This window comes from Alligator mississippiensis, chromosome 5 (assembly GCF_030867095.1).
Source record: "Alligator mississippiensis isolate rAllMis1 chromosome 5, rAllMis1, whole genome shotgun sequence".
Lineage (NCBI taxonomy): Eukaryota > Metazoa > Chordata > Crocodylia > Alligatoridae > Alligator > Alligator mississippiensis.
Window position 1 is genome coordinate 137,286,949 of NC_081828.1, and position 27,092 is coordinate 137,314,040.

General features: G+C 44.2%; 1 protein-coding gene across 2 annotated transcripts; it reads right to left on the minus strand.

Moving 5' to 3' along the window:
- Positions 1 to 564: 564 nt before the first annotated feature.
- LZTFL1 (leucine zipper transcription factor like 1) lies at positions 565 to 27,071 on the minus strand. Of its 2 annotated transcripts, none has more exons than XM_006261947.4 (10): positions 26,969 to 27,071; positions 23,495 to 23,619; positions 22,423 to 22,617; positions 20,873 to 20,933; positions 20,105 to 20,173; positions 16,901 to 16,966; positions 16,371 to 16,445; positions 3,527 to 3,700; positions 2,479 to 2,582; positions 565 to 1,572 (listed from the first exon to the last, which is right to left on the minus strand). In XM_006261947.4, exons 1-10 carry the CDS (start codon positions 26,969 to 26,971, stop codon positions 1,554 to 1,556), a joined length of 891 nt encoding a protein of 296 aa, XP_006262009.1. In that variant the 5' UTR covers positions 26,972 to 27,071; the 3' UTR covers positions 565 to 1,553. The 2 variants fall into 2 exon arrangements, with proteins under 2 accessions (XP_006262009.1, XP_019339072.1); XM_019483527.2 differs by lacking the exon at positions 26,969 to 27,071 and adding an exon at positions 26,403 to 26,613.
- Positions 27,072 to 27,092: the final 21 nt, after the last annotated feature.

Consider the following 27,092-nt stretch of genomic DNA (forward strand, 5'->3'; position numbering starts at 1 on the left):
ATGTCAGCTGCAGTGGATCCCACACAGTCATTCCTAAATTCAAATATCACATAAGAGTAAAAGATTTGCCATTTACTGGGTCAGACAACAGGTCTATCTTGCCCAGTATCCTGTCACACAGGAGCAGAGAGTGTATGCTAAGAGAGAGAGAGTGAACTGGGTATAATCAGGGTTTTTTTCTACAATTCCTCTCTCACTTGCAGCCTCCAGAATTTAAGGTCTAAGAAGTTCTGATTCAGAGGTGGTATCCATAACTCTGATGGTCATGATAAATGTACATTTTAACAAAGTTAGTTGTTCTTGCTTTGATCTTAAATCAAATAATATAGACCCAGGCCCTGCAATATTAGTAAAACATCTACTGTTGTGTTATATGTGATAGTGCACTACATTATCTTGCATTTCCCGCTTTTAAAAATCCTAGATCTGCCCCTGCTTCTACATTGCAAAACAAACAAGAATATTACAGTACATAGAGAAACAACTTTACCTCCTTCATGAGGATGATGAAGTTATGAGAAAGGGGCAAATAAACTGGTCTTAAAAAGAAACTACTCCCTAAACTGTTTGAAAACATAAATAGCTTTATTTAGAGTAGTATACAACATGTATATGAACACAGACAAACAGATAAAATATATCCTCAAGAGGCTGGAAGGATAGATTAAGTAAAAGACGACAGATGTACTCTCATCTAGTTGAAGATGCAATAAGAACTGAAGGAAAAATCTACCATACACTGCTTTATGCTCTTCTATAAAAAGCTGTTCTATCACCAGACCTGTTGGTATATCTCCAACCTATCGTCATATTAACATCAGAAATATTTATAAATTAGTCAGAATTTCAATATTGAAGCTAAAATGTAATTAACAATTTCTGATGTAGCAAAGGATAATTTTCTGTTTGGTGGCATTGCTGTTAAACAATTTAGATCTGCGATACAATGCAGACGTCAGCACTAGTGCTTATGTCTAACATATTCAAGGGAAAAATTAGTTTTTCCCCACTAGAGGCATCATTTGGCTTAAATACACACTCCCCACATTTTTCAGCAAATATTCAGGAAATCAGGCATCCAATGTGAAGATTAATTCTGTGAAGTTAGATTATATTTCCTTGTTTCTTATTTTTACTGGGCTGATTCTTCCAGAAAATGCCACCTCTTGGGCACATATATTACAGGGAAACAATACTTAGAATTTGCATCTCACAGCAATCTACAGAAATGCTCATGTATTTTGTTTTATTTTTTGGCTTTTTTAACAAAAATAAAACTTCTTTCTTTGTAAAGAACTGTCTTAATTCAGCATTTGCTATTCCTAGGGACCAGAGAAACTCAACTATTAAAAAAAAAGGCATGAATCCAGGAACTAGGGTGCACTATAAACTGTTCTCAGGTAACTCAAGAAGGATTTTTAGTGTCATAAAATGCTATTTTTAATGGCAGAAGCAGAAAATAAACCATTCAAAACAAATTCTTAGAAAGTAACACAATAGTCTACATTTCCTTTGTGTGGCAGCTTCTTGACAGATAAAAAGAGCTTCAAATCTTAATCTTCTGCTTCATACCTAAAAGAAAGAAATGAAAGCTAGAGTATATTTGTTTCTGTAATCTCCTCAATGACTCTCATACCAGTCACTGATTCCAATTTCTATTGGTGGCAGTTGCACAGCAATTTACGCTGCACAAATTAGGAGGGCACACACAAATCCTTTTCTTCATTTTACAGATTTCTCTTTTTAAACTCATCCAGCCAGTTTACAAGCCACTCAAATAACAGAATGAGGGAATAAGCCACGGGCCCACTCACAAACCTCAAGATCCACAATCAGCCTCAGAAAGACCCTACGCTCAGGCAGCCAGAATCAGCAACAAGTTAGTCTCCACCACCACTTCCTGGAAGTCTTCTCTCTAATGAAGTAACACTGCCAGGCATTCCCTCGAGCCATGGGATTCCTTCTACTTGACATGAACCAATATGCCTCTTCCTCCCCCACTTAATGCAGGGCCACCCTCTCTCTGTTGTATCTGTCCTTTTTCCCCTGCACAGATTTGTGGGTACCACAAGCTTGCCAGGAGAAGCTACCACTCGTTCTGTGTCTTCATACGTGGATCTTGGGGTGGGGGGAAAATGCTCCGAATCTTGGCCATAATCTTTTGAAAGTGATATGTATCCTTATAATATTTTCTTTTCTATCATTATTGTCTCTGCTGTCTGACTGCACTTTGAAGGTAACCACCAAGGGCTGCTGGCATAGATTCTTCTGACAAGTGTAATTAAAAAGCAGCCCTGATGTTTTGAAGAGAACACTGGTAAAAGCTGCCATCGCCAAGAGCTTGAAGAACAGCCCTCTTAGCTGAAGAAACAAATCTGAATTTATAAACTAGATTTAGAGAATCTGTTTTACATTCATGGAAACAATAAGGAGGCAGAACAAGCATCTTGTGAGGAGATATGAAACACCACCACTTACTTTGAAAGTCTTTTTCGTAGCTCCTTCATCTGCTCATTCTTTTTGGTGAGCATCTCTTTCATGTTGCGGTAAGCAGCCGTTTGCTGAAATTTCTTCTCCAGCTCCTGCACAGCAGAAAACCAGTGCATCATTTATGTATTTTAAACTAACAAGGATTTGGGGGTGGGGGAGGGCACTCTAGCAGTGGCTGCTTGGAGACTTCGTCCCCTACAGCACCCCCCCTGGTCAAGCTGCAGCCCTCCACAGGGACAGGACTACTGTGGAGACTGAATTTTTTTAAGCCTAAAATTCTTTTCTCCCACTTCAGACCAGTGTTCAGTATGATTTTTCTCCAGGTCAAAACTCTTGCTGCAGTTGCCATCTAAATTCCAGTTCATATCAAATCAATATTCAAGTGTTTATATTAGTATTCTGAAACACTTTTCTAGCTCTCAGTCATGTTGTTTGATATACAACTAGACTTGCTTTCTAACATTTTGTTTATATATGTCTTTTTTTTTTTTTTTTAATACCAACAAAGCTCTTACATGAAGAAACCAGGGGTATCTGCTTGCAGTGCCCACTACAATATAGCTGTGTATACGTATACCAGTCAGATGGACACCTTTATTAGAGTTAAAAACTAAAATTTGTCAGATACCGATTTGGACTTCTTGGCATATCAACAGCTACAAATGCTAGAGGTGCACCGACATGGATTTTTTGAGCCAATACTAACGGCCAACTATTGACCAGCCATATGGGCCAATACCTATCTGGTTGCTGATGTGCAGCCCAGCAGCTTGGAGTAGTGTCCAGCTGGTAAGTCTGTTGGGAGGAAGGGGCATGGGGGAGGGAAGGGCCATGAAGAGGGCAAATTGAGGCCCCCACAGTGAGGGAGGGAGTGGGGCTGGGGCAGGGGATGGAGCCACGAGCTGCTCAATCAGGGGTTGCGGGGAAGAGGGAGGAGGCAGCTCCTCCCTATGTTTACTATGATGTATAAGGCGCATATTTAGTCTAAATGCAAATGACCAACAAGCTAACATGTACACTATAATAAGAAGCTAACCTTTTCAGCTATAGATAACTGGTCCTGAACCTTGAGTAGGTCATGCTTTGTTGTCATTAAGTTCTCCTCCAAGGACTTTTGGTTTGCAGTACTGTCATTCAGTGTCTTCTCAAACTGGCATTTCAAAGTAGCCACAGTATTTTCCAGTTCACTGATATCCTGGGTTATATTAGCCTTCAAAAGAAGAATCAGTAACATAGTTATTCATGATTTTCCCCCCAAATAATCGAGTCCTGCATTTAAAATGTGCTGAATACATTCAAAACAATTTCTTTAAAAGTTGCTTTAAACAAATATTAAGAAAACTCAGAATCCAAACTACAGTGGATTTCGCTTTATAGAATTATTGGTTAATAGAATCAGCTGCTTATTTGAATCAATATGGGGAAACCAAAACCATTCATATATTATGTGTAAAAATCACTCACATTAGAATCATAATTTTCAGTTTTTGGAATCATTTTACTGGAGAAGCACGGGAATTTTGCAGGTTTATGAGGAGCCCTCTGCAAGCTGGCAGAGTTTCAGCTTGCAGGGGGCTAGGAGAGAGCAGGAGGAGGGCAGTCAGGCTGGGGGCGCCATGTACATGTACTAGACATGCACATGGCCCCACAGCAGCCTGGAGAGCAGCTCCCACAGGTATGGGGAGGGGAGGAGGATCCAGGGGTGGGGGGCGGGGGAAAGAAATTGAGCCACAGTAGGGAGGGAGGGAGGGAGGAAGTTGGGCACGGTTGGGGCCCCCGCCAGGAGTGGGATGGGGTCATGGGCGGTTTGTCTAGGGAGCAGGGGCCAGGCTCCCTGGTGACGTGCCTGCTGCGTGCACAGTAGCTTTGAGGGGTGCTACACCACACCGCTGCCCTCACTGCCTGCGCCTACCCCCACCCTGCGCACAGATGTGGGAGGCCCGGGTCCCCCCTGCTCCTCCAGGAGTGTGCGCTGTGCTGGGGAGCTGGCCCCAACCCCCGTGCCCAAGCCCGCAGTGGCCAGCAGCAGGTGGGGAGCCAGGCTCTGTTCCGCTGCTGAAGCCACCACCTTCTGCCAGGGGAAGGGGGCTGCGGACATGGGTCCCTGGCGCCGTAGCCCTGGCAGCTGGGGACCCCCTCCAGCAGGGCTGGGGGGCGGGAGGAAAGGAAGTGAAACGCACAAGCAGGGTTAGGGGGCTGTGGGAGAGGAGTGAGCATCTGTGTTTTTAAAAAAATGGGTCTCCTTTTAATGGAATCAGCTGGTCAACAGAATCAAATCATTTACAATAAGAGGAATCCACTGTAGTAAACAAAACAAAAACTGTATTTAGACTTTTTAAAAGAAAAAAAGTCAATAGATACTATTTAAAAGGTGAATGGAAAAGCACCTTTTCCACCTAGCACAAATGTCAAGTTTTCAGAGGCTGCTTCATTTTACTATGGGGGGCAGAGGTAACAGGAGTCAGTCACAGCCATGGAATGGGGCAAAGGCAGGTGGGGCACACAGGGAGGGCAAAGGGGGCCCCTTGTTCCCTACCACTGCTTTCCCTGTCACAGCAGTAGGAGGGAAAGGGGAAGCAAATAAGACAACCAATAATTCTCTTATTAGATAATTGTCTTATTTATATAATTTTAGGATCATAGGAAGTGGGGGTAGGAGGGACCTCATAAGGTCAGGTCATTTAGTCCAGCCCCTGCTCAAGGCGTGATCATCCCATACCAAGCCATTCCAGCTAAGCACATACCTAACCTACTTTTGAAAATGTCAAAGGATAGAGATCCCACAAACGTCTCTATGTAGCCTGTTCCAATGCCTGACCACCCTCATAGTCAGAAAAGTTCTTAGTCTCCAACCTAAATTTCCTGCTGCAGCTTGAGACCATTGCTATTACTCCTAACCCCTACAGCCACAGAGAAAAGCCCATTTCCATCATCTCTGTAATCACTCACCCTCCAAATATTTGAAGACTGTTGTCAAGTCCCCCATCAGTCTCCTCTTCTCTAAGCTAAACAGCCCTAGTTTTTTTAGCCTTTCCACATACGTCTCGCCCCCCAGGCCCCTAATCGTTTCTGCTGCCCTACGTTGGGCTGTTTCCCAATGGTCCACATTTTTGGGGGGCCCAAAAATGGGCACAGCACTCCAGGTGAGGTCTCACCACTGCTGAATGACTTCCCTTGATTCACAAATGACACTCCTGTTGATACAACCAAGGATGGTATTGGCTTTTTTTGCAACAAGATCTTACTGTTGACTCATATTCATCTTATGATCCACTGGAACCCCCAGGTGCTTCTCTGCTATATATCAGCCTAGCCAGATGTTCCACAGTCAGTATTTGTGCCATGTATCCATGCACATAATCTAATTATTGGGGGTAGTCTTAAATTCAAAGTAATCTTGGACTCAGATAAATACAGTATTGATTAGAGACATGGTCATCATCTATCCTAGGCTGGGATGATGAAGGCAGTTAAGAGCACGCATGTATCCCGAACTACGTTAAACTGGACCATTAGGGCATGGCTGAGTATTAGTAAAATAATTAAGTTCACTGTGCTAAATCGTACAGTGATACCAACTATATCATAAAACAGACTCCAGCCATGTAATCATTAAAAAAAAAAATGTGTAGTATACTCCTTCTGTTTATTCCCATTAGTGAAACATGCATTTTGTAAGTTTCAGAACAGAAATAATTCCAATATGGTTGTTATTATTTTGACAAGGAAATCAAAATCCTTAAAGACAACCATTTAAAATAACCATGAATCTAGTAGACTGACTGAAAAGTATTTCAACTGGTGTAAATATTTATCCACAAAAAACAAATATATGGATTCAGTTAGACATGCATTCTATGAACAGGAAGTTAAAATGCTAGACAATAGGTAATAACGTAAAGAAGTTTCAAGTATTAAGCATCCCAGAAAACCAAGCTAAAGATGCAAGACTTGGCCCTGATCCTATAAGTGCAATTTCATTTGTGGTTGTATAAGATTTAACAAGCCAGATAAAGAAAATATTGGCTATGATGTGTAAATCAAACTCCATTTAAATATTATCATTGTATTAAATAAAATATTCTAAAAATTATTCCAAAGCATGATAGTGCACAAGGGAAATAAAGTACATACCATAAACCATTTAGAAAGCAAAACAGAAAGAAATTTGAATTAAAATATGAAAATTGGAAGGGCATATATACATTTGAAATATCAGGATCAACATTTTTTCTTAAAAATACACAAAAAGAGACTAAACATATTTCCAATGATTTGTTAAAGCTCTTTTGAAATATGCTTTACAATTTACCATTAAGAGAACAAATGTACAGATTTAAAAATGATGTCATGGGAAACTAAACAGATTTTATTCAACCAAATCAACCATCAACTGAGGTTTTTAACTTTCTGTGTTTTTCCTACAACAATTAATCATATTTTATCATCAAATTTTACAGATGTTTGAGGACCTCAATTCAAGTAGTCACAAATTAACACAGAACAATTTTTGACAGCATTTACTTCATTTTAAGATTATTTTCAATTTAATGACCATGGACTGGATTCATATTTACTGAAGTCAATGTAAATAGGAGCTTTGCCTATAGTGGTATAGGTTCTGGGCATATGTGTATATTTGGATTTAAGTTTTAAGAAGTCTGAGTCTGATGGGAGCCAGAAGCATAGCCCTTTTTGGAAAGTAAAACAGCATACCATACTCTACTGGAGGGAAAAGGGGTATTTTACTATTAGCAAGGAAATTCGGTGACAAAAGGGAAAGCAAAAGGGAAAAAACATGCAAACAAATTGAAACAAATGCTAGTTAAATTAAAATTAAGTTTGCTGACAAAACTTTCCTTTTTTGCTTTAGAGAACATAAACATTCTAGAATTATACTTTTAATAATCTTTTATGTAGGATCAGAACTGTAATTTGTGGAATCAGAAAAAAATATATGCCTTAAACTTTGATTATTTTAGTTATAAGATGACATAACCGCTTTGTGGAGAATTGCTGGCTCTGTATAAGTAGAACAGATAAGAGAAAGTGTTTGATCTTTGTAACTCCTCTGCAACTGCTTTGCTCACCGCGGCCTTGAAGATAGCAATAAAGTATGTACAAATCTGATTTCCAGGTGCAAGAAGGTGGTTTGTGAACTAACCTCGCCTCCCCCATTAGTTCCCATCCTGATTACAGCAAAGAAATAATGAAGTAATATTATAGCCGCTTTTCATGCTAATTTCACTATATGATCACGTGAGTTGTAAGCAACTGTTAAAAAGTATATAAGCCTCCTGATTTTGCTCTTCGGGGGGGGACCCCTTCCAAGTGCTTGGGAAATCCATGTCACTTTGGAATCCCCCCTACAGCTGTAGTTTCTTTTGAATAAAAGCTTCTGCTGACCTGACCCAAAAGTATGCTGCGTTTCCACGACAATTCCTGGTGCCGTGACTCGGATCCAGAACACAGGCTGAGGAAGGAGGACCGCAGACTGCCCCCCCCCGAACCCCGAGGCGCCAAACTTGAGAGGTAAGAGACCTAATTCAAAATCTCTATTGGGGTTTCGGAGGAGGACTGCCTGTAGGCTCCCAACTTGGCCGTGGTAACTGGATCTGAACCTTATTATAACAGGTCAGTCTGAACCTTACTGCCGGCTAAAATTTTCTGTCTGGTAAAGGATCCCATTTTGTGTCTGGTAACGTACGTTTTATTTAGGGAGAAACTGTTTGAGGCACCTTCATCCAACAGCACATCGGGCTTGTAGTTAATTAACTAAGGCGGTGTGGGGGAGGAGGTCTGGCTGACTGAATAAATGTGCATGTGTGTGTATTTAGAAATATGAGCCACTGACCAGGACTGAGACTACGGTTGGGTTCAGCCGCCCCAATTCTGCCTGACAGGGCAGTTTTGAAAGCAAGGGGGCCCAACTGGAACCTTGTGACCCAGCGGACAGGGCGTCTGAGTGATTTTGTCTTTTCCAAACCCCTTGTCCCAGCAGCTTCTGCCGAGAGCAGGAGTGAAAGGATCCCTCTTGTGTTTCCCTCCCCATTTCCATTTTATGAGCCGGTGTCGGGTCAGAAGCCTTTTGTCTAGGCAGTGAAAAACTGCGGGGCAAGGCACTGAGCGGCCCGGACATCCTAAATAAGCCTCTCCTACGTCTCCCTTTGTGACTGAAAATGGGAACAAGTCAGTCTAAACAAGTTCCTGTCCCCCCTAAGGGGACTCCGGCGTACTTTATGTACACACACTATTCTCCCGAGACTTGCAAGTACCTGGATAAGTGGAACTGGGATACTAGGGATGATCCTGTGAAGCATTTTCCACAGGAAGGAACATTTGATCAGGATAAAATAGTGCACTTGAGAGGGGCTTTAGAGTCCCGTGGATCCAAAACACCACAAAACCAGTGGGACACGTTCTTTTATTGGTATGATGAAATGTCCAAAAGGCGGACAGAATCTCAAACTAGGAGCCTAAAAGACTCTCAAGAAAAATTAAAACAGCAGTTAAAAGCTGTTCGGGAGAAATTGGCTGCTCCCCCAAATTACACGCTGGCCACCGCTCCGATGTGTCCAGCATTGCCTGGGGCGCCCCCACCACCGAAGCCAGCAGAGGATATCCTTGACCTTTGTTTGAACCCTGCTCTCCTGGGACTCCCACATCAGCAACAACCGGTTCAACATCAGGCTGCAGCCCAGGCTAGTAACCCATTAGCTGAAGCTCCTTCAGTAAATCCATCCACGGAGCTTAATAGTCCGGACTCATCCACCATATCTGCCACTCAATCATCACCAGTGTGGCAATTTACTCCTGGGTCACAACCCACCGCAGGTGTATTTAGAAGAATGGGAATAGGCATGGAAAGATCTCCCATCAATCTGAGATCCCAAACTGCACAAGTTTACCCCCTAAGACAAATGCCAGGCATTGGCACCGATGAACAAAATATAGTAACTGTGCATGCACCCTGGACTCCAGGTGATCTCTACAATTTAACTAAAAAATTCCCCAAAATCAGGGAAGACCCAGAAAAATTTCAGGAAGAATTGCAGACTGTTATAAATTGTTATAATCCAACATGGGCTGACATTAATCAGCTCATGCGATCGATTTTGCCCAAGGAAACTATGCTACGTCTGTACGCTGCCTGTACTTGGCCAGATCAAAACCCAGGGATTGGCCAAGACTTTATTGACAAGAGAAATGCTTTGGTTCGGCAGTTCTCACAATTTGCCCAAAAAAGGCAGACTGGACCAAAATAAATACCTGTAAACAAAACAAAAATGAACACCCCAGTGACTATTTAGAACGCCTCGAACAGGCATTTGAACGATACTCAGGAATGGATAACCCAGTCGGAAATGCTAAACAAGCAATAGTGGCAGCATTCGTCCAGGGACTTAACCTTAAAATTGCTGAGAAAATTCAAACAGAAATTATTGGCTGGGAAACTAAAGATTTGACCGAAGTCCTTGCTGCGGCTAACCATTTTCATAACAAATTGGAACGGTCTAAAGACAATGCCGAGTTTAAGTTAATGGCCTTACAGATTTCTCAGTTGCAGGGTCCAGGTAGAGGAAGGGGACGAGGACGGGGAAGGGGAGGCCCGGGTAGATTCAGGGGAAGAGATAGATCCTTGAGCCCACAAAACCCAGGCTATGGGAACCAATGTCATTATTGCAAGCAAGAAGGACATTGGAAATCAGAATGCCCCAACCGCCCCGGCCAAGGACCCAGACCCCAGCCCCCACCTCCACTTCCTGTCAATTTTCCCAGTGTTGAATAGGACAGCCTGAGGGACAGTGACATCATTGCTCCTTTGCTTGCTACTGACCAATCTGGTCCGTTTGCTGAATGCCTTATTTCTGGTAAACCTGTCTCCTGTCTTGTCGACACCGGAGCGTCCCACTCCACGCTAAAGGCTGCTGAGTTTCCTTTTCTACCTTATTCTCCTGAAACTGTAAATGCTGTCGGTATAGGCGGACAACCTATCCCACATCCCGTCTCTGAACCTGTCTCCATCTCTATTGGCCCTTTATCTGAAAACCATGCCTTTCTTCTTAGCCCCTGTGCACCTGTCAACCTTCTTGGTAAGGATTTGCTGTGTAAACTGGGATGCGTGATTTATTGTAGCCCAGATGGTGTTTACCTTGAGGTCCCGGAACAGAGGGAAACCGAGCTTGTGGCTTTGCTAACCCAGGAGTACTCTGATCCTGACACTTCCTACTTGCAAGAGGAACTGTTGGCACGAGTACCTCCACAGCTGTGGTCCACCCATGCGAATGAAGTGGGGCACATGCTGAGTGCTGAACCAGTGCGTATCATCCTGAACCCTGCCAGGCCACTTCCTCGTGTCCCACAGTACCCCATCTCAAAGGAAGCTGAGGAAGGGATCAAGCCTGTCGTTTCCTCACTCCTTGAGCAAGGGATTATTGTCCCAATACGCTCCCCTTGCAACACACCTATCCTACCTGTCAAAAAACCAGGTAAAGATACGTATCGCTTTGTGCAAGATCTTTGAGCTGTAAATGCCGCTGTTTTACCCGCTTTCCCCGTGGTCCCTAACCCTGCCACTATTCTTACCTGTATCCCTTCAGATGCTACATATTTCACAGTAGTGGATCTTTGTTCTGCTTTTTTCTCTATCCCCATTCATAAGGATAGCCAGTATCTGTTTGCATTTACTTATCAGGGATTTCAATATACCTGGACAAGACTCCCTCAGGGATATACGGAGTCCCCAACCCTGTTTTCCCAGATCCTAAAAAAGGATTTGGATCCTATCATGTTCAAAGGGGGGTCCACCCTTGTTCAGTACGTTGATGATCTATTATTAGCCTCACCTACTTTGGAGGCCTGTAAGCAAGATACTTTGACACTCCTCACAGCTTTAGCTCAGAAAGGCCACAAGGCCTCAAAATCTAAATTGCAGCTCTGCAAGTCTAAGGTACATTATTTAGGGCATGATATCTCAGCAGGAGAACGACATCTTTCCCCTAGTAGAGTTGAAGCTATCCTCAACATTCCCAAACCTATGACTAGAAAACAGATGAGGGGATTCTTAGGTGCAATGGGTTATTGTAGACAGTGGATCCTGGGTTATGCTGCTTTTTGCAAAACCCTTGCAAGCATTCACTCATGATACCACCCCGGAACCCCTCCCTTGGACTCCTGAAGCCGAACAAGCATTTGTGGCCCTTAAGCAAGCCCTCACTCTTGCTCCCGCTCTTGGACTTCCTAATTATAAGAAACCCTTTACCTTGTTTTGTCATGAACGGGAAGGAATCGCTTTAGGAGTACTCAACTCAGCTGCATGGTGAAAAGCATCGCCCAATTGCATATTACAGCTCTGCCCTTGATCCCGTAGCTGCGGGACTTCCTCCTTGCCTCCGTTCAGTTGCAGCTGCTGCCTTGTTGGTTGAAAAGGCAGATTCTCTAGTTTTGGGACACTCTTTAACCGTTGCAGTTCCCCATGCTGTGATGGCCCTTCTGCTCAAGGGCAAAACTCAGCACATTTCCAATTCCCGTCTTACTAAATATGAGAAACTTCTACTGTCAGCTGCAAATGTAACCTTAAATCGCTGTTCAATTCTGAATCCTGCGTCACTTCTGCCTATTGCCTCTGATGGTGAGCCTCATGATTGCCTGTCTATCACAACTCAATTGTTAACCCCTCGAACTGACCTCAAGGACATTCCTATCCCGAACTCTGACCTTGTTTTGTTTGTTGATGGTTCCTGTCTTAGAAATGATGCAGGCAAATTAGTTGCGGGATATGCAGTATGCACTCAGTATGCTGTTTTGGAAGCCTATTCTTTACCCCAAGCTCGTTCTGCTCAAGTTGCTGAACTCACTGCTTTAACACGTGCTTGCATTCTTGCAAAAAATCAAACCACAACCTTTTATACTGACTCTAAGTATGCTTTTGGTGTTGTTCATGATTTTGGACAAACCTGGAAACAAAGAGGGTTCCTCACTTCATCAGGGACCCAAATCAGTCATGGTTGTTATGTAAAAGCGCTCTTAGAAGCTGTTCAATTGCCTCTTGCTATTGCTATTGTTAAATGTAAAGCTCATGAGAAACCGTTTGATGATGTCACACGAGGAAATGATCTGGCAGACCGTTCTGCCAGAAATGCGGCCCTTTCTGGCCCACAGGCTCCTAACTCTGTTTTTGTTTGTTTTTCAGCAAACCAGTCTCCTTTGGCTAGCCTTTCAAGTCTGGCCCTTCTTCAAAATCAGGCCCCAAAAAAGGAAATAAATGACTGGCTGCGTGCAGGATGTTCACTGCACCCCGGCTCTCTCTGGCACTCCCCGGACGGCCGCCTGGTGGCGCCTAGAGAGCTTTTTTGCCACATCTTGCTCGTTTAACCTACTCTGTGGCCCATACAAGCAAAGTGGGGATGATTGCTACAGTACAAAGAAATTGGTTTGCCCCAAATTTTCCTTCCATGGCACAACAGTACTGTAGCTCCTGTCCCATCTGCTTAGCTCACAACATTGGGCAACGGGTAAAAACGACACCCGCAGCCCATCCCCCTCTATGGGGACCGTTTGTAAATCTGCAAATTGATTTTGTGCAGCTACCTAAGTGCTGTTCTTATGAGTACATTCTTGTTATTATTGATGTGTTCTCTGGATGGGTGGAAGCCTACCCATGCGTACATGCTGATTCCATCACTGTAGCAAAGAAATTGCTCAAAGAATTCATCCCTAGATTTGGATTGCCCCTCACAATAGATAGTGACCGCGGCACCCATTTCACAGGACAGATAGTAAAAAACATCTGCCAAGCACTCAACATACAGCAACACCTACACTGTAGTTATCATCCACAATCAAGTGGTGCTGTAGAACGTAAAAACTCTGATTTAAAAATGCGCATTTCGAAGATTTGTGCTGAAACAGGCCTCAAATGGCCTGATGTGCTGCCCATTGCTCTTATGCACATTAGAAACACTGTTAACAGAAAACATGGCCTAACCCCTTATGAAATACTCATGGCATGACCCATGAGGATGCCAGCTACACCACCTGTTGCCCCACACCAAACAGACCTACAATTAACTGATGAAACTGTACTAAATTATTGCAAGGCATTAATGAAGTATGCCAGGTCTGTTCATTCACAGGTCCAAGAAGCCTTACTTCAACCACCGGATGTTCCCTGTCACAACCTCGAACCAGGGGATTGGATCTACGTAAAGGTCTATCAACAGAAAAACGCACTTCAACCCAGATGGAAAGGAACTTTCCAGGTACTTCTGACCACTAATTCTGCTGTTCGTTGCCAAGGTCACCAAACGTGGACTCACGCCTCGCACTGCAAGAAGGTATCACCTCCATTGGACCCCGAAGCAGCTGTATTCCAACCAAGGTTGAGATCTTTCCCTGAGGCCAAGGACAAAGACCCTCAGGACCTCACTCAGGCAAGTAAGGAGCATCAGGATGCAAGTGCTAGTAACCTCTCCCCTGAACCCAACACCTCAGCCCAGCTGGATTCATCAGTTGAAGAACAAAGATATCATCTTCGGCCTCGAAGGAAGTGAATGCTCCCATTCGGAAGATCACCACCTCGATCAAGACCAAGAGCCGACATTATCAGTCCTTTAGGTAACTTGAGCCCAGAGGACGAAGAAAGACTTCGGCTGCCATCCTGGGTTTGGCTGGTAGTGTTCTTTTTCTTACTGGTGCTGGTTATGTTTGTTGTTAAGATCCTTTGTCCCTCCTGTCTCTAAAAATGGCACTGATATCCTTATATATCACACTTGGGTATCTCAGTATCACCCAAGGGGGGTGGGAGAAAAATTTGTATTTGCAGATCTCCTGTACGGTGGCTCAAGCTGGAAATAAAAGTGACTGCTGGATATGCTCTCACAGACCAGCACACCTACACCAAGGAATCCCAATGATCGGAGTACCAATATCCCTCCAGCAATGGGGAACAATAAATGGCAGCTTCGTTAAACACTACTCGTTAGCTGCCCATCGGTCCGCTCCTAAAGAATGGAGGGCTGCCCCTGCTAACTGGATAATCTCCCCAAGAGTAGAGGTGCCTTTCTGTTACAGATCCAACAACACCGGAGCTTATAATAAAAGCCACACCTATAGGACACTACCCTCATTGCCTAACTACTCTAGATTATAGCCCTAGTAGCACCAGTGGAATCCTGTTGGGTAACGTACCCTCTCTCAATTGTACAGGATTCATGGTCTACAACTTTTCTAAGGAACCTCATGTTGCTCTCATTGCAAACAGATCGGAATTTTACATTGACTCCAGTTTTACTTCTTGTAATATATCTCGGTCCAGCAGGATAGCAGCTGAACGTGGTCCATCCTATACGACGCATATCAATCGAAAGTGCCGGATATGGCACAACACCTGTTGAGATTTGAGTACCCTTTCTGCCCCAGGCCTTTACTGGCTCTGTGGAAACAGGGCTCATAAAATCTTGCCCTGGAACTGGGTGGGGGCATGCACTCTTGGATGTGTTATCCCTGGTTTCGAAATGCATAGTGCAATATATCTGGAACAAGTAAAATATTTCAACCATCACATGAAAAGGGCGGTTAATCCCTTAGCTACCAGAAACACAGGGCTCCATCAATTTGTGAGAACCTTCATACCGTGGCTTGGAATAAGAGAATTGGAACTAGCCATAATTAACATTTCAGCCACAATGGAAGCTATGGGAAATGCCACTGCGGATGCAATTCAGGCTCTGCAAGAAGAGATCTCCCAGATCTCACAAGTAAATATACAACACCGCATAGCCCTAGATTACCTATTGGTATCCCAGGGAGGAGTATGTGCCTTAGTAAACTCCACCTGTTGTGTCTATGTCAATCAGGACATGCGAATTGAAACTGACATTCGCAAAATCCGAAATCAGTTAAGGGTGTTACATCAAGTGGCCTCAGAAAATACTGACTGGGGTCTAGAAGAAATGTGGTCTTGGCTAACCTCCTGGCTCCCAGATTTCGGGGCCCTTGGCAAGAAAATCCTGTATGAAATATTGTTTGTCTTGATAGTTCTGATAATATTTTATGTCTTAGTGCAACTGATCCTCTGCTGCGTGAAAGCCAGCAGGAGAAGCTTTAGCAAGGCAAGAAAACCCACAGCAGAGTCTAGAATAATGGTGTTACAAAAGTGTGAGCAGATTGAAAGAAAACATGAAAGGCTGCATGATGAAATAGAGGGGCTCATGAGAATGGAAGTTTAAGGCTAAAGTGAGCCTAAATAGTCTCAAAGGGGGGGACTGTGGAATCAGAAAAAATATATGCCTTAAACTTTGATTATTTTAGTTATAAGATGACATAACCGCTTTGTGGAGAATTGCTGGCTCTGTATAAGTAGAACAGATAAGAGAAAGTGTTTGTTCTTTGTAACTCCTCTGCAACTGCTTCGCTCACCGCGGCCTTGAAGATAGCAATAAAGTATGTACAAATCTGATTTCCAGGTGCAAGAAGGAGGTTTGTGAACTAACCTCGCCTCCCCCATTAGTTCCCATCCTGATTACAGCAAAGAAATAATGAAGTAATATTATAGCCGCTTTTCATGCTAATTTCACTATATGATCACGTGAGTTGTAAGCAACTGTTAAAAAGTATATAAGCCTCCTGATTTTGCTCTTGGGGGGGGACCCCTTCCAAGTGCTTGGGAAATCCATGTCACTTTGGAATCCCCCCTACAGCTGTAGTTTCTTTTGAATAAAAGCTTCTGCTGACCTGACCCAAAAGTATGCTGCGTGTGTTTCCATGACAAATTATTAGGACAATGGTAATACTGGATTGAATCTGTATGTGCCAAAAAGCACTAACTATATCTGTCAGGTCTAATCTAAATGTGCTGGCTTTCTGAGCACTTATTTTACCTTTTCATCTTGAATAGTCTGTAAATCTTTCAGTGACTTTTCCAGTTTTGATTTTTCTTCCAATGCACTTGTAGCCTGAAATAAATTAGAAACAAAGTCCAATAAGCTTTTTACTGAAAATAAGAGAGGTCATAATCTTTAAACATTTTGGGGTATATGTATATGTGTACACATACATTAAGCATTTAAGGGCAAGATTCACAAAAGAATTTGGGTTTGAAGATTCTGAGTGTTCCCATGCCCACAAGTTAGGTACCTGGCAGCAACAGTGGAATTCACAAACCCAATCTAGGTGGCGAAGTTCAATTGGGTCCCTCTAGGGACAAGGGAATGGGACATCCGATTTGTGAAACCCGATCAGCCGTAGGCAGGTTATGGATACTTAAATGCTTGGTTCAGCCAGGATGGTGGCACCTTTGGACGTACTTGATAGTGGACCCAAGCATTTTTGGGTGAAAATTTAGGTGCCTGGGAGTACTTTTTGGTACATATTCCTTTGTGAATTTCAGCCAAGCTCATAATGAGTTTACCTGTATTTCTATAGTTTTGAGTCTGGTCTTCAATTTTTCATTTTCTTCTTGAAGTCTTGCAATTTCCTTGGATAAATAAACAAGCATTAGATTGACAATGCTCACTCCTGCACGACTGAATTTAACTCATTTGTAGTCACTTCCACTTTTTTGGGGGGAAGAAAATATATTCTAAGGTTTAGAAAGCTAGGTAACTTGTAAAATGGTTAAAAAGATGACAATCACCAGGGGACATTGGTCTCTCTCCATATGGATTTAAGCCTGCAGACTCTAGAGCATTTTGCTTAATCTGGCAAAGAATTTAAGTCGCATCAAACCTAAAATGATGGCAACTATTAACTGCAATTTAATCCAACCTCAAATTAATAGGCATTTGGCAATTTATTCTCCATCTCTGTTCAAAAATCTGGTACAGATGGTAAACTCTCTTGAAAGTCAGGAAAACTCTCCATAAAATTCTCTCTTAGCTAGGCAAGCCTTCAGTAACTCTCAGAAATTTTTTTTAAGTTGTAGGTGAAGACTCAAGTTAGAGAATAACATAGCTTAAATATTTACGGTTCACTCTGCACATGCTTTACTTTGTAAACACGAGACTAGTTTTGCTTACATATATTTCTTAAATGTTAATATTAAACATTCTGGTTATTAACATACATTCTCTAAAAAGTGACACAGGTACATAAGCGTTTCCAGGATAGGGAGCTAAAGAGTTCACTTTTAACACTATATTCACTATGGGAGGTCTGCTATTCAGACATGTAAGAATAATTGCAAAACATCACAAGCAGTTTGACTTTATTTAAATCCTATTTTTTCTTATCAACACCATTTTATTAAATACTGCATGTAATGGCAAGCCAAGACATTACAGCTACTCCTCGTTTAACATGGTAGTTAGTTTCTTGAAAAATGAGACTTTAAGCAAAACAATGTTAAGTGAATCCAATTTCCCAATAAAAATTAATGTAAATAGGTGGGGTTAGGTTCCAGGGAAATTTTTCCCCAGACAAAAGACATCATATACCCAGGTCTGCCCCCACTCCCCCATGTTGCCCTGTCCCCACGCTGCGGCCTCGGGCAGGGCAACTCTCCGCTGCTGCGCGCACTCCCACAGGTAAGTGGGGGTGGTGGGGTGAGAGGAGGATTGAGGCCCCTGTAGGGAGGGAGCTGGGCAGAGCTGGGACTGCTCCCCAGCTGGGTGGGCCTTGGGGCCTGGGGCTGCAATGCATGGCTGCAGGGCCCCAACGAAGAGCAGGATGGGCCTCAGGTGGCTTGTCCGGGGGAGGGCCAGCTCCCCACTGTTGTGCACAATCCCAGGGGACAGGGGGACCTGCACCCCCACCCCCCAGATCTGTACCCAGGGCAGGTGCAGGCTCCTGATGTGGACTCCTGCCCTACTTTCCTACTCCAGGACCTCTGCAGCCCTGCGGGCACAACCCGGCACGACTGGGGACATTGAGGTGGCATGAGCATCTCCTCACTGCTGCACGCCCCCCACCCCCGCCATGGCACGCACCTCCTGCTCATCAGTTGTTCTGAGGGGCACAGCCCCTGCAAGCAGGAGGTGCATCACCAGGGCAATGGGGGGGTTGGGGTTGGAGCTCAGAGTGGCGAGGAGACCCCCATGCCGCCCCACTGCTGTCTGCCACATTGGGTTGTGCCCGCAGGGCCGCAGAGGCTGTGGGGCAGGGAAGCAGGGTGACAGGGAGCAGCCCGCGCTGAGAAGCTGGTAGCTGCTGCCAGCTCAGCCCTATTTCACTCCCTGCAGCCTCTGCAGCCCTGTGGGCACAACCCAGCACAGCAGGCAGCATTGGGGCGATGCAGTGATCTTCTCGCTGCTCCAAGCTCCCCGCACCGCTGCCCTGGTGACACGTCTCCTGCTTGCGGGGCTGCATCCCTGAAAGGAATGGCACGAGCAGGGGGCACATTGCCAGGGCAGCAGGGGGGGGGGGGGGCATTCCAGAAAACATTCATACTACAGAAAAGGACTGCCTTGTAACACTGTCGCTGCCGCTCTCACAGGTCTGTTCTAGCTCAGTTATTTACTGCTTCTTGTTTTGTGTTACAAAATATAATAGTGCGTCACAAAACAAAAGTCAGCAGCAACAGTAAATGTACCATTGCAGCTTAAACTATGAACTAGGTTTAGAAAACCATTTAAGCAAAACTGCAGTGAGTCCCATACATAGTTGCTCATATTCTAATTGTGTCCAGTTACAAACAAAAGTAAAATGTATTAATGAGAAAATGCATGTCATAAAAGAAATTATCTTATAAATAAGGATCTTGATTTGTCATCTTGGTGATATAGGCTAAGAGAGAGAAAAATGCACTTCATCCTTGAAAATCTTTTGATTTCCTGCATATTGAAAAGTTGTTATAAGGCAAGCATGATTTCTTTAAACTACTAAATAAGCTAAAACATTTAATACCAGTATGAACAGTTCTTGAGTACATCAACATTAAAAAATTGAACTTGTTAACAGCAATCTTGAAAACCTACAGCAAATGGAAAATCAGAGATCTGCAAAATCAAGGAAAGGCAAATTCTAACACTTTCCTTTTAAACTGTGATTCATGTACAAAAAGTTTAACCTTCTGCCCCTGTTGCTGTCCCCTCCTTTCCCCCTGCAAAAAAAATAAAACAAAAACACAAACCCACAACCACCTTCTGGAACGTTACTTTTAGCAACCTGAGAAATTTCTAATCTTCCACTCATTTCAATGAGGCGTCATACCTCTTTTAATCTACTTTCCAGAAGGGAGTCCATTTTACTGCAATATCAACAATATGTCAGGCTCCCAAAAATAAATTCATTAAAATGGAGATAGTGAAACCATAATGGATTTTACTAAAATGTATGTGCAAAAGAAAATTTCATATATGTAGTGCACTGGGACTAGGTACAGACATAACTTTTAGCAGTATAAGCGATCTATACCTGTAAAAGAAGTTTGCCACACAAAGACTTTTTTTTAAATGGTGGAACCTCGTCTAAGATTTGGCCCCTCCACCAAAGGGTGACTGACTATGTGTTACTTAGGTTGTTGCAGTTTTCTTTTAAATTCTGTAGTACATTACTATAATTTCTAAATGGCATCTGATAGATTACAGAAACGTCGATTACTCAGTAGATTCTAAATTCAGCAGAATAAAACAAAATATGCATTCATCACAAATATGTCAGAAGGTGGAACTCCTACCTTGTTTAGCAGCTCTGACCCACCTTCATTTAATGGAGCAAGTTTAGGTTTAATGAGTTCTGCACTGGGCTGGAATAACAATAAAAATAACAGCGTTATTTTTCTCTTTCTAGAGTCTTTCACTATTTAGAATTATTCTGGGAATAATTCAATTTTGCTTTCTTGTGGAAAACAAAGGAATAACAATCTACTCTGAATTAAATTTATTCAGATTTGAGGCTTTAAGTTAAAAATAACTGATCTTGTATAATTTATTGTCTATTTTAAAGCACTTGCTGAAAATGAAGTTTTTCAAGCAGTCTCCTTTCTAAGAATAAGAGGTTTCTGATGCTACTGCCCTCACTAAAAAGAACTTTTATTCACTCTCTTTTAATTTAATACTAACGACTTTTAGAAACTGAATGAACCATAGCATGAGGCAAATGAGATCTATTAAGATGCTGATCAAATCAGGTAAGACTGTCTGGCAATTAAAATTAGCATTTTTTTACATTCCAATTACTCATATTATGATCACAGATTAAAAAAAACACATGAATCCACCCCAAAGCCAAAAGGTACCAGATTCCACTGGAATTAATGAAAAACACTTTTGAAAAGCAAGGTCAGCAAGTGACAAAATTATGGATTATTTTAACTATAGGGATTTTAAAAAAATCTTTAAAGGCTACTTTTATCATAAATTACATTCCTCTTATGTACATAGTCCAAAGTAAACATATCTGTAATTTCACATAATATTTGATTAGTTTTAGAATCAAACTCTACCTTCTTGTTTGAAGACTTAAATTCTGACTTTTCAAATTCAGCAACTTGTTCCAACAATTCTCTTGGAGGAAAAAATAATAATGGAAACAATGTTCATTAGATAAATACTTTAAAAAAAATTACAAGGCTGTTGTTATTTTCTATGTTACAAAGTAAAACTTTCATTAGGCACACAGACTCAGCCTCCACATCAGTACAAAAAAGACAAGAGAAGAGTACCATGTGCAGGAGTAATACAAGTATTAAAAACAAGATTTAAGATTTTCAAACTGATCTGTTTACATCAAATGAGTTGTCTGAACCAAATCTAAAGCACTTGGGCTTTACATGCTTATTACAAATTCTAGATAAATTAGGCTACTAATTTTTTTTTTTTATTTTTTTTACAGAAACAAGCCATTTCACAAAAAAGTTAAAAGCACCACATATTGTATCACCTTTCAGATAATATAAAAGGCTACATTCAGCTTTGATTAGGGGTGTACCAACAGACGTTTTTGGGGCTGATACCGAAAACTGATTTTTAAGGAGGCATGTTGGCTGACAGTGATCCAATACCAGCCTGGCAGCTTGGAGAGTTGCATGCAGCTGGTAAGTGGAAGGGGAGGGAAGGGGCATGGGGGTGGGAGGAGGAGTGGAGCTGGGGCAGAGGCAAGCGCTGCCCAGCTGGGGCGGGGCAGGCGCAGGATGGAGCTGTGGCTTGTCCAGGGGCGGGGGTGGAGGAAACACTCCCAATTCTGCGTGCGGGAGCCGCTGGTCTGGAGCTCTCTGACTTGTCCAGCAGCTCCCACCACTCATCCAGGAGGGCATGGGGTTGGGGGAGCGTGTGCCCCAGGATCTGTGCGGGGCTGGGGCTGCACCAAGCTCATCCTGGTGGGGCGGGGCAGGGCTGGACTTGGGGTGGGCAGTGGCAGCGGCACTGGGACTGGGGGCGGCAGCTGTGGTGAATGTTGAGGTGGCCGCATCCCCCCCATCCCAGCACCGATGCTGCCTGCCCTGAGTCCAGCCCCGCCCCACCAGGAAGAGCACCAGCTCCGCACAGATCTGGGGGCATATGCCCCCATCCATGCCTCCCCAGATGAGTGGTGGGAGCAGCCAGACCAGCGGCTCCCACAGAAGCGGTGCAAAGCAATGGGAGCCTCCCCCCACTCCATGCCCCACTGGATGAGCTGTAGCTCTATCCTGCACCTGCCCTGCCTGGGCAGCACTTACCCCAGCCCGTCCCAGCTCCACTCCTCCCTCACCGCCAGGACCTTGATCCGTCGTCCCCTGCCGCCACATCACTTACCAGCTGCATGCATGCATGGGCCATTTATCAGCCATATCAGGCTGATTTCCAATACAGATAGGTTTCTTTATATCGGTGCCAATCCGATACTGGATCAATGTATTGGTGCACCTCTATCTTTGATATGACTACTAAATATGAAATATTTTTCTTAACCTTCAAAACGACTAGTTAGGGTATTTGGATAGGGTAGCACAGCATTTCAAAGTTCTTCTGGTATCGATAAAATTGTTCCATCTCTGGATAGTTCAAACTACATTACCTATTTTCCAACTCAGAGATGTCAGTCTGTAGCTTAAGATACCATTTCTCAGCCTGTGAAAACAGTTGGCGCAGAAGTAACACATTGGTGTACGCAGTGTTAATGAGTTCCGATTCCACTTCACTGTGTACCACAGTCTGCAGCCCATCCAGAATTTCTGTCACCTCATCTATTGTGAAGGTCTCTTCCACCAGCCTAAGCAAGAAGAAATAAAACTTATATGCAATAAAACTTAGCAAAAAATCTAAAAGTCCTCACTGGACAACACTTATACGTAAACATAAAAATGGGTCAAATTTTTAGTAGACAATAGTTTAGCTGCAGTGAGAGGAAGGGAAGGAGGGGAAGAACCAGAGCCCCTAGGGGCACAAAAATAACTGTAGTTACTATTAGCACTGGGGCAGCCGGTGCTGCCCTGCTACACCTCTGTCAGTAGACAAAAGTATCATGAGCAATTTTACTTGAGTCTTCTCTCTGAAAATGCTACTTTGATCAAATACAAGTATTACTTAAGGGGTTTAAAATTACATTTTGACTTAGCTGTAATGAATAACTTGGTAATACAGTTCCTGACAATTTTAACCACTTAGTTTAACAAGTCAGTTTCTCTTAGACTATTAAAACCTAAAAGTTATTTTGCAAAAGCTGCTCTTTAGATGGAAACTATTTCCTTTTGCTGCTTTCCCTTGGCAAGGATACAAAGAGATACCTCATGCAAATAAACTGCCATAGATAGATCTATCTCTCTATATTAGAGAGAGAGATCTCTAATATAGATATAGATGTATCTATCTATATGGCTCAGAGAACTATACCACATATAAATATTTCCTTCTCTTCTGAATCTTTTCTATCTGTGATACCAGTATATAAAGCCAGTGCTTTTTATCCAAGAATGGATTTGGGACTTAAAATCTACACATATAAATGCCCTTAATAAAATATCCATGTAACTATTAAAAATAACATTCTAAATTCTGCAGCTGATATTAACTTATTTTAATGATCAGCAAGTGACAAGGTTGCTTCTCTGGGATTTCTAATTTAATACTGTAGAGCCTCCTCATTGTACCTGCTGTCCTTAAGGTCCTGAAAGCAAGAATCTACAGTCTTGAGTCGCAGACCACGCTTTGAACGAGCAAAGCGCATGTAGTTGATCACTTCATTCTGGTGGTGCTCATTTAGTCCTAGCTCTGCCTGCAGGCAAGACAACAAAATATAGGTTAATATATACTGAGATAAACATAATGGAATATAGAGACTTGCTCTCCAGCAGGTTCCTACACTGGGTTTTACGCACTGTCAAATTAAAATTATTTTCAATAAATATTTTCCCACAAGTTTATAAGTAAGAGTTTAAGGCTTGTCTTCAAATCATAGCTAATAAAAATGCAGTGATTTCTCTCCCCACCCCCCGCTTTACTTCTCTCCACACGCACAAATAAATTGGCTCGCCCCTTAGGTCATGTCTCCACTATAGTGATAGGGTTTTTATAGCACAGGAAACAGCAACAGTAAAAATGCAGTGGAACACCATTCAGCACCCTACCATGCAACCAGGTGTGCTTGAAGACTTAATATGGCCCATGATGTCCTTATCATCACTTGACTGGGTGAAGGTGAAGGGAGGGGAAAAGATACCTGAAGCTCAAGAATTGCTGCTGTTTGAGTTAGTAATGCAATAGCCATGTACCAGCTAGAAGGACAACAACTCTGGTCTAGAGAAGGGCCACTTGGTCCAGAGAAGGGCCACTCGTATGGTTAAGGGCCTGCAGACCAAGCCCTACGAGGAGAGACTAGAGAAACTGGACCTTTTCAGCCTCCGCAAGAGAAGGTTGAGAGGCAACCTCGTGGCTGCCTATAAGTTCATCACGGGGGCACAGAAGGGAATTGGTGAGTATTTATTCACCAAGGCGCCCCCGGGGGTTACAAGAAATAATGGCCACAAGCTAGCAGAGAGCAGATTTAGATTGGACATTAGGAGGAACTTCTTCACAGTTCGAGTGGCCAAGGTCTGGAACGGGCTCCCAAGGGAGGTGGTGCTCTCCCCTACCCTGGGGGTCTTCAAGAGGAGGTTAGATAACCATCTAGCTAGGGTCATCTAGACCCAGCACTCTTTCCTGCCTATGCAGGGGGTCGGACTCGATGATCTATTGAGGTCCCTTCTGACCCTGACATCTATGAAACTCATCAGATGTTAATCTAATCACTCTGCCCTGCTAATCCAATCACTCTGTAGAATACGTGTTTTTTCCCCCAACTACCTCAAGTGCAGCAGCTGGAACACAGGCAGACAAGGTTCTTTGGGTAGATGCAATATATCTTTTATTAGACCAACTAAATAGTTGGAAAAATTGTTCTTTGTAATCTTTCAGGCTAGTTAGTGACTGGAACACACTAACTCTAGCTAACTGCTGCAGAAGACTTCAGAACAATTAGATCCAAAAAAAATGTGAGGGTGTTGTTACACATTACCCGCAGGCTACACAAAGCGCTGTGGAATATTACGTGGTGATAATACTGGAATGATCGTTGAGCAGTCACACGTTAAAGCTTAATGCCATCTCTGACCTCTACAACTGACTTGCCACTACAGGGCTGACAAGGGTAGGTAACAGCTGGCTACTTGCACTGCTGGCTGTTTGCACATGGTTGTACTCCCTAGGGGCAGGAGGGTTGCACCCCTTGGGGCCAAGAGAGCGATGGCTTGGTGCTAGTATCACCCCCTGGGCAGCAGAGTTCAGGAGGGTGGAAAGACTGTCCACACAGAGTAGGAGGCGGAGGCAGAGGGACGGTACATCCTGGGATGCTGGAGGACTGACAACTGCCTGTTTTATCTCCACAGTACTGTAACACAAGATAGGCAACACAGGCCAAAGGTAGACATCACCCAAAGTGGTAACTTTAAGACCCCTAGAGAGCGCTTGGCTCTAGTTCTCCTGCTTTCATGTGTGGACCCTCCCATAGGCAGAGCTCATGGTAACAAGTAACAGCACCTTCCAGAGCCCAAGCTGGCTTCCCACCTGCACCTACACTGTTTGATAACTTTAAGCTGCCACTACAATGCAAAGCGGCCTCTGCACATTTACTTCTCTTCACTGGCTTCCTGCCAAGGTGTAATGTTTTGGCTCAAATGGCACAGGGAAAATGTCTGAAAGTGGAAGAGGTGGCCCAGGGAATTTAACACTGGGCAGAGGGGGACAAAAAAGAAAAACAACTGTAAAATACAACTCCCAACTAATTTGTACACAAACTGGGAAGTCCAGTGGAGGGCAATAAAAAAATGTCAGGGGGCTGGGGCCGTAGGCAACTGGTAGGGGCTGTCAGGGCTGCCCCCTGGTGCAGGCAGCTTCTGTGGGTGCTCGCCAGCTCTGTCACTGCCACTGGCTTCTGCGGGTGCCCCCCCCCAGACTCAGGAGGCACCAGTTGCTCATGGCTGGGGCTGGGAACCCTCCAGGATTGCCCTGGAGTCTCCAGGAATTAGATAGAAATCTTCAGGAGACTGGTGAGAGTCAACTAGGAAACAGAGGATGGGACATTCATTAAAATATTAAATGTTGAATCTGATTTATACAGTAGTTCAGTGCATGGATGACTGGTGCCACCTGAGCTGGGGGGGCACATGTCCCTGCAATGACCAGTCAGTGACCAGGGGAGTGAGGTCCCCCCACGGCCAATCTCACTGACCGGAGGTGCCAGCGGCGCTTCACCTGGTGCCCCCACTTCCCAGCCGGCGCTCTCAGGGGGTGCACGTCACTGGTCCAGTGGGTTTTTAAAATGTAATAGTACCATGTATTTGCCTTCCTGATGTAATGACTCATTAGTGTCAGTACATCAGATAATGAAACCTCTTGCAATAGATTCAAGCAGAAGTGGCAACCTGAGCTGAGCTCCTCTCTTCTGAGAGGCTGAGGGAACGGGGTTTATTTAGTCTGGAACAGAGAAGACTGAGAGGGGATTAAATTGCAGCTGTCAACTACCTGAAGGGAGGCTTGAAAGACAATGGAGCTGGACTGTCCTCAGTGGTGGCAGATGACAGAACAAGCGGCAACAGTCTCGAGTTGCAGCAAGGGAGGTTTAGGCTGCATATTAGGAGGAATTTTCTCACGAGAGTGGTGAAGCACTGGCACAGGTTACCCAGAGAGGCGGTGGCGTCTCCATCCCTGGAGGCTTTGAAGACCCGGCGAGACAAAGCCGCGGCGGGGAGGATCTAGCGGGGACTGGTCCTGCTTGGAGGGGGCAGACGAGCCCCTCCGAGCTCCCTGCCCACCCTCATGCTAGACGAGTTCACCCCCGCAGCGGGGCCGGGGCCGGGCCTCACCCCACGCCCTGGGGCGCACTGGGGGCGGACGCCAGGAGCGAACACGAGCGGTCGCAGCTCCGTCCCGAGCAGGGGGCGGGCGGAGCTGGGGGAGCGGGAGCCCGACCCCCGCGCGGAGCTACGGGGTAGAGAAGCAGCCGCAGCCGCAGCCCCCGCCCCGGGCCAGTGTCCTGCAGGCCTCGCGGCGCTGCGCTGCCCTGCGCTGCGCTGCGCTGCGCTACTCACCATGGCGACCCGGGCAGGAGGGAGGGAGGCTGAGTGGCGGTTGGTCACCGGCGGACGGTTGCCATAGAGAACGAAGCCTCGCGAGCACCTGGCCTCGGCCCTCATTGGAGGATTCTTGCCCGCG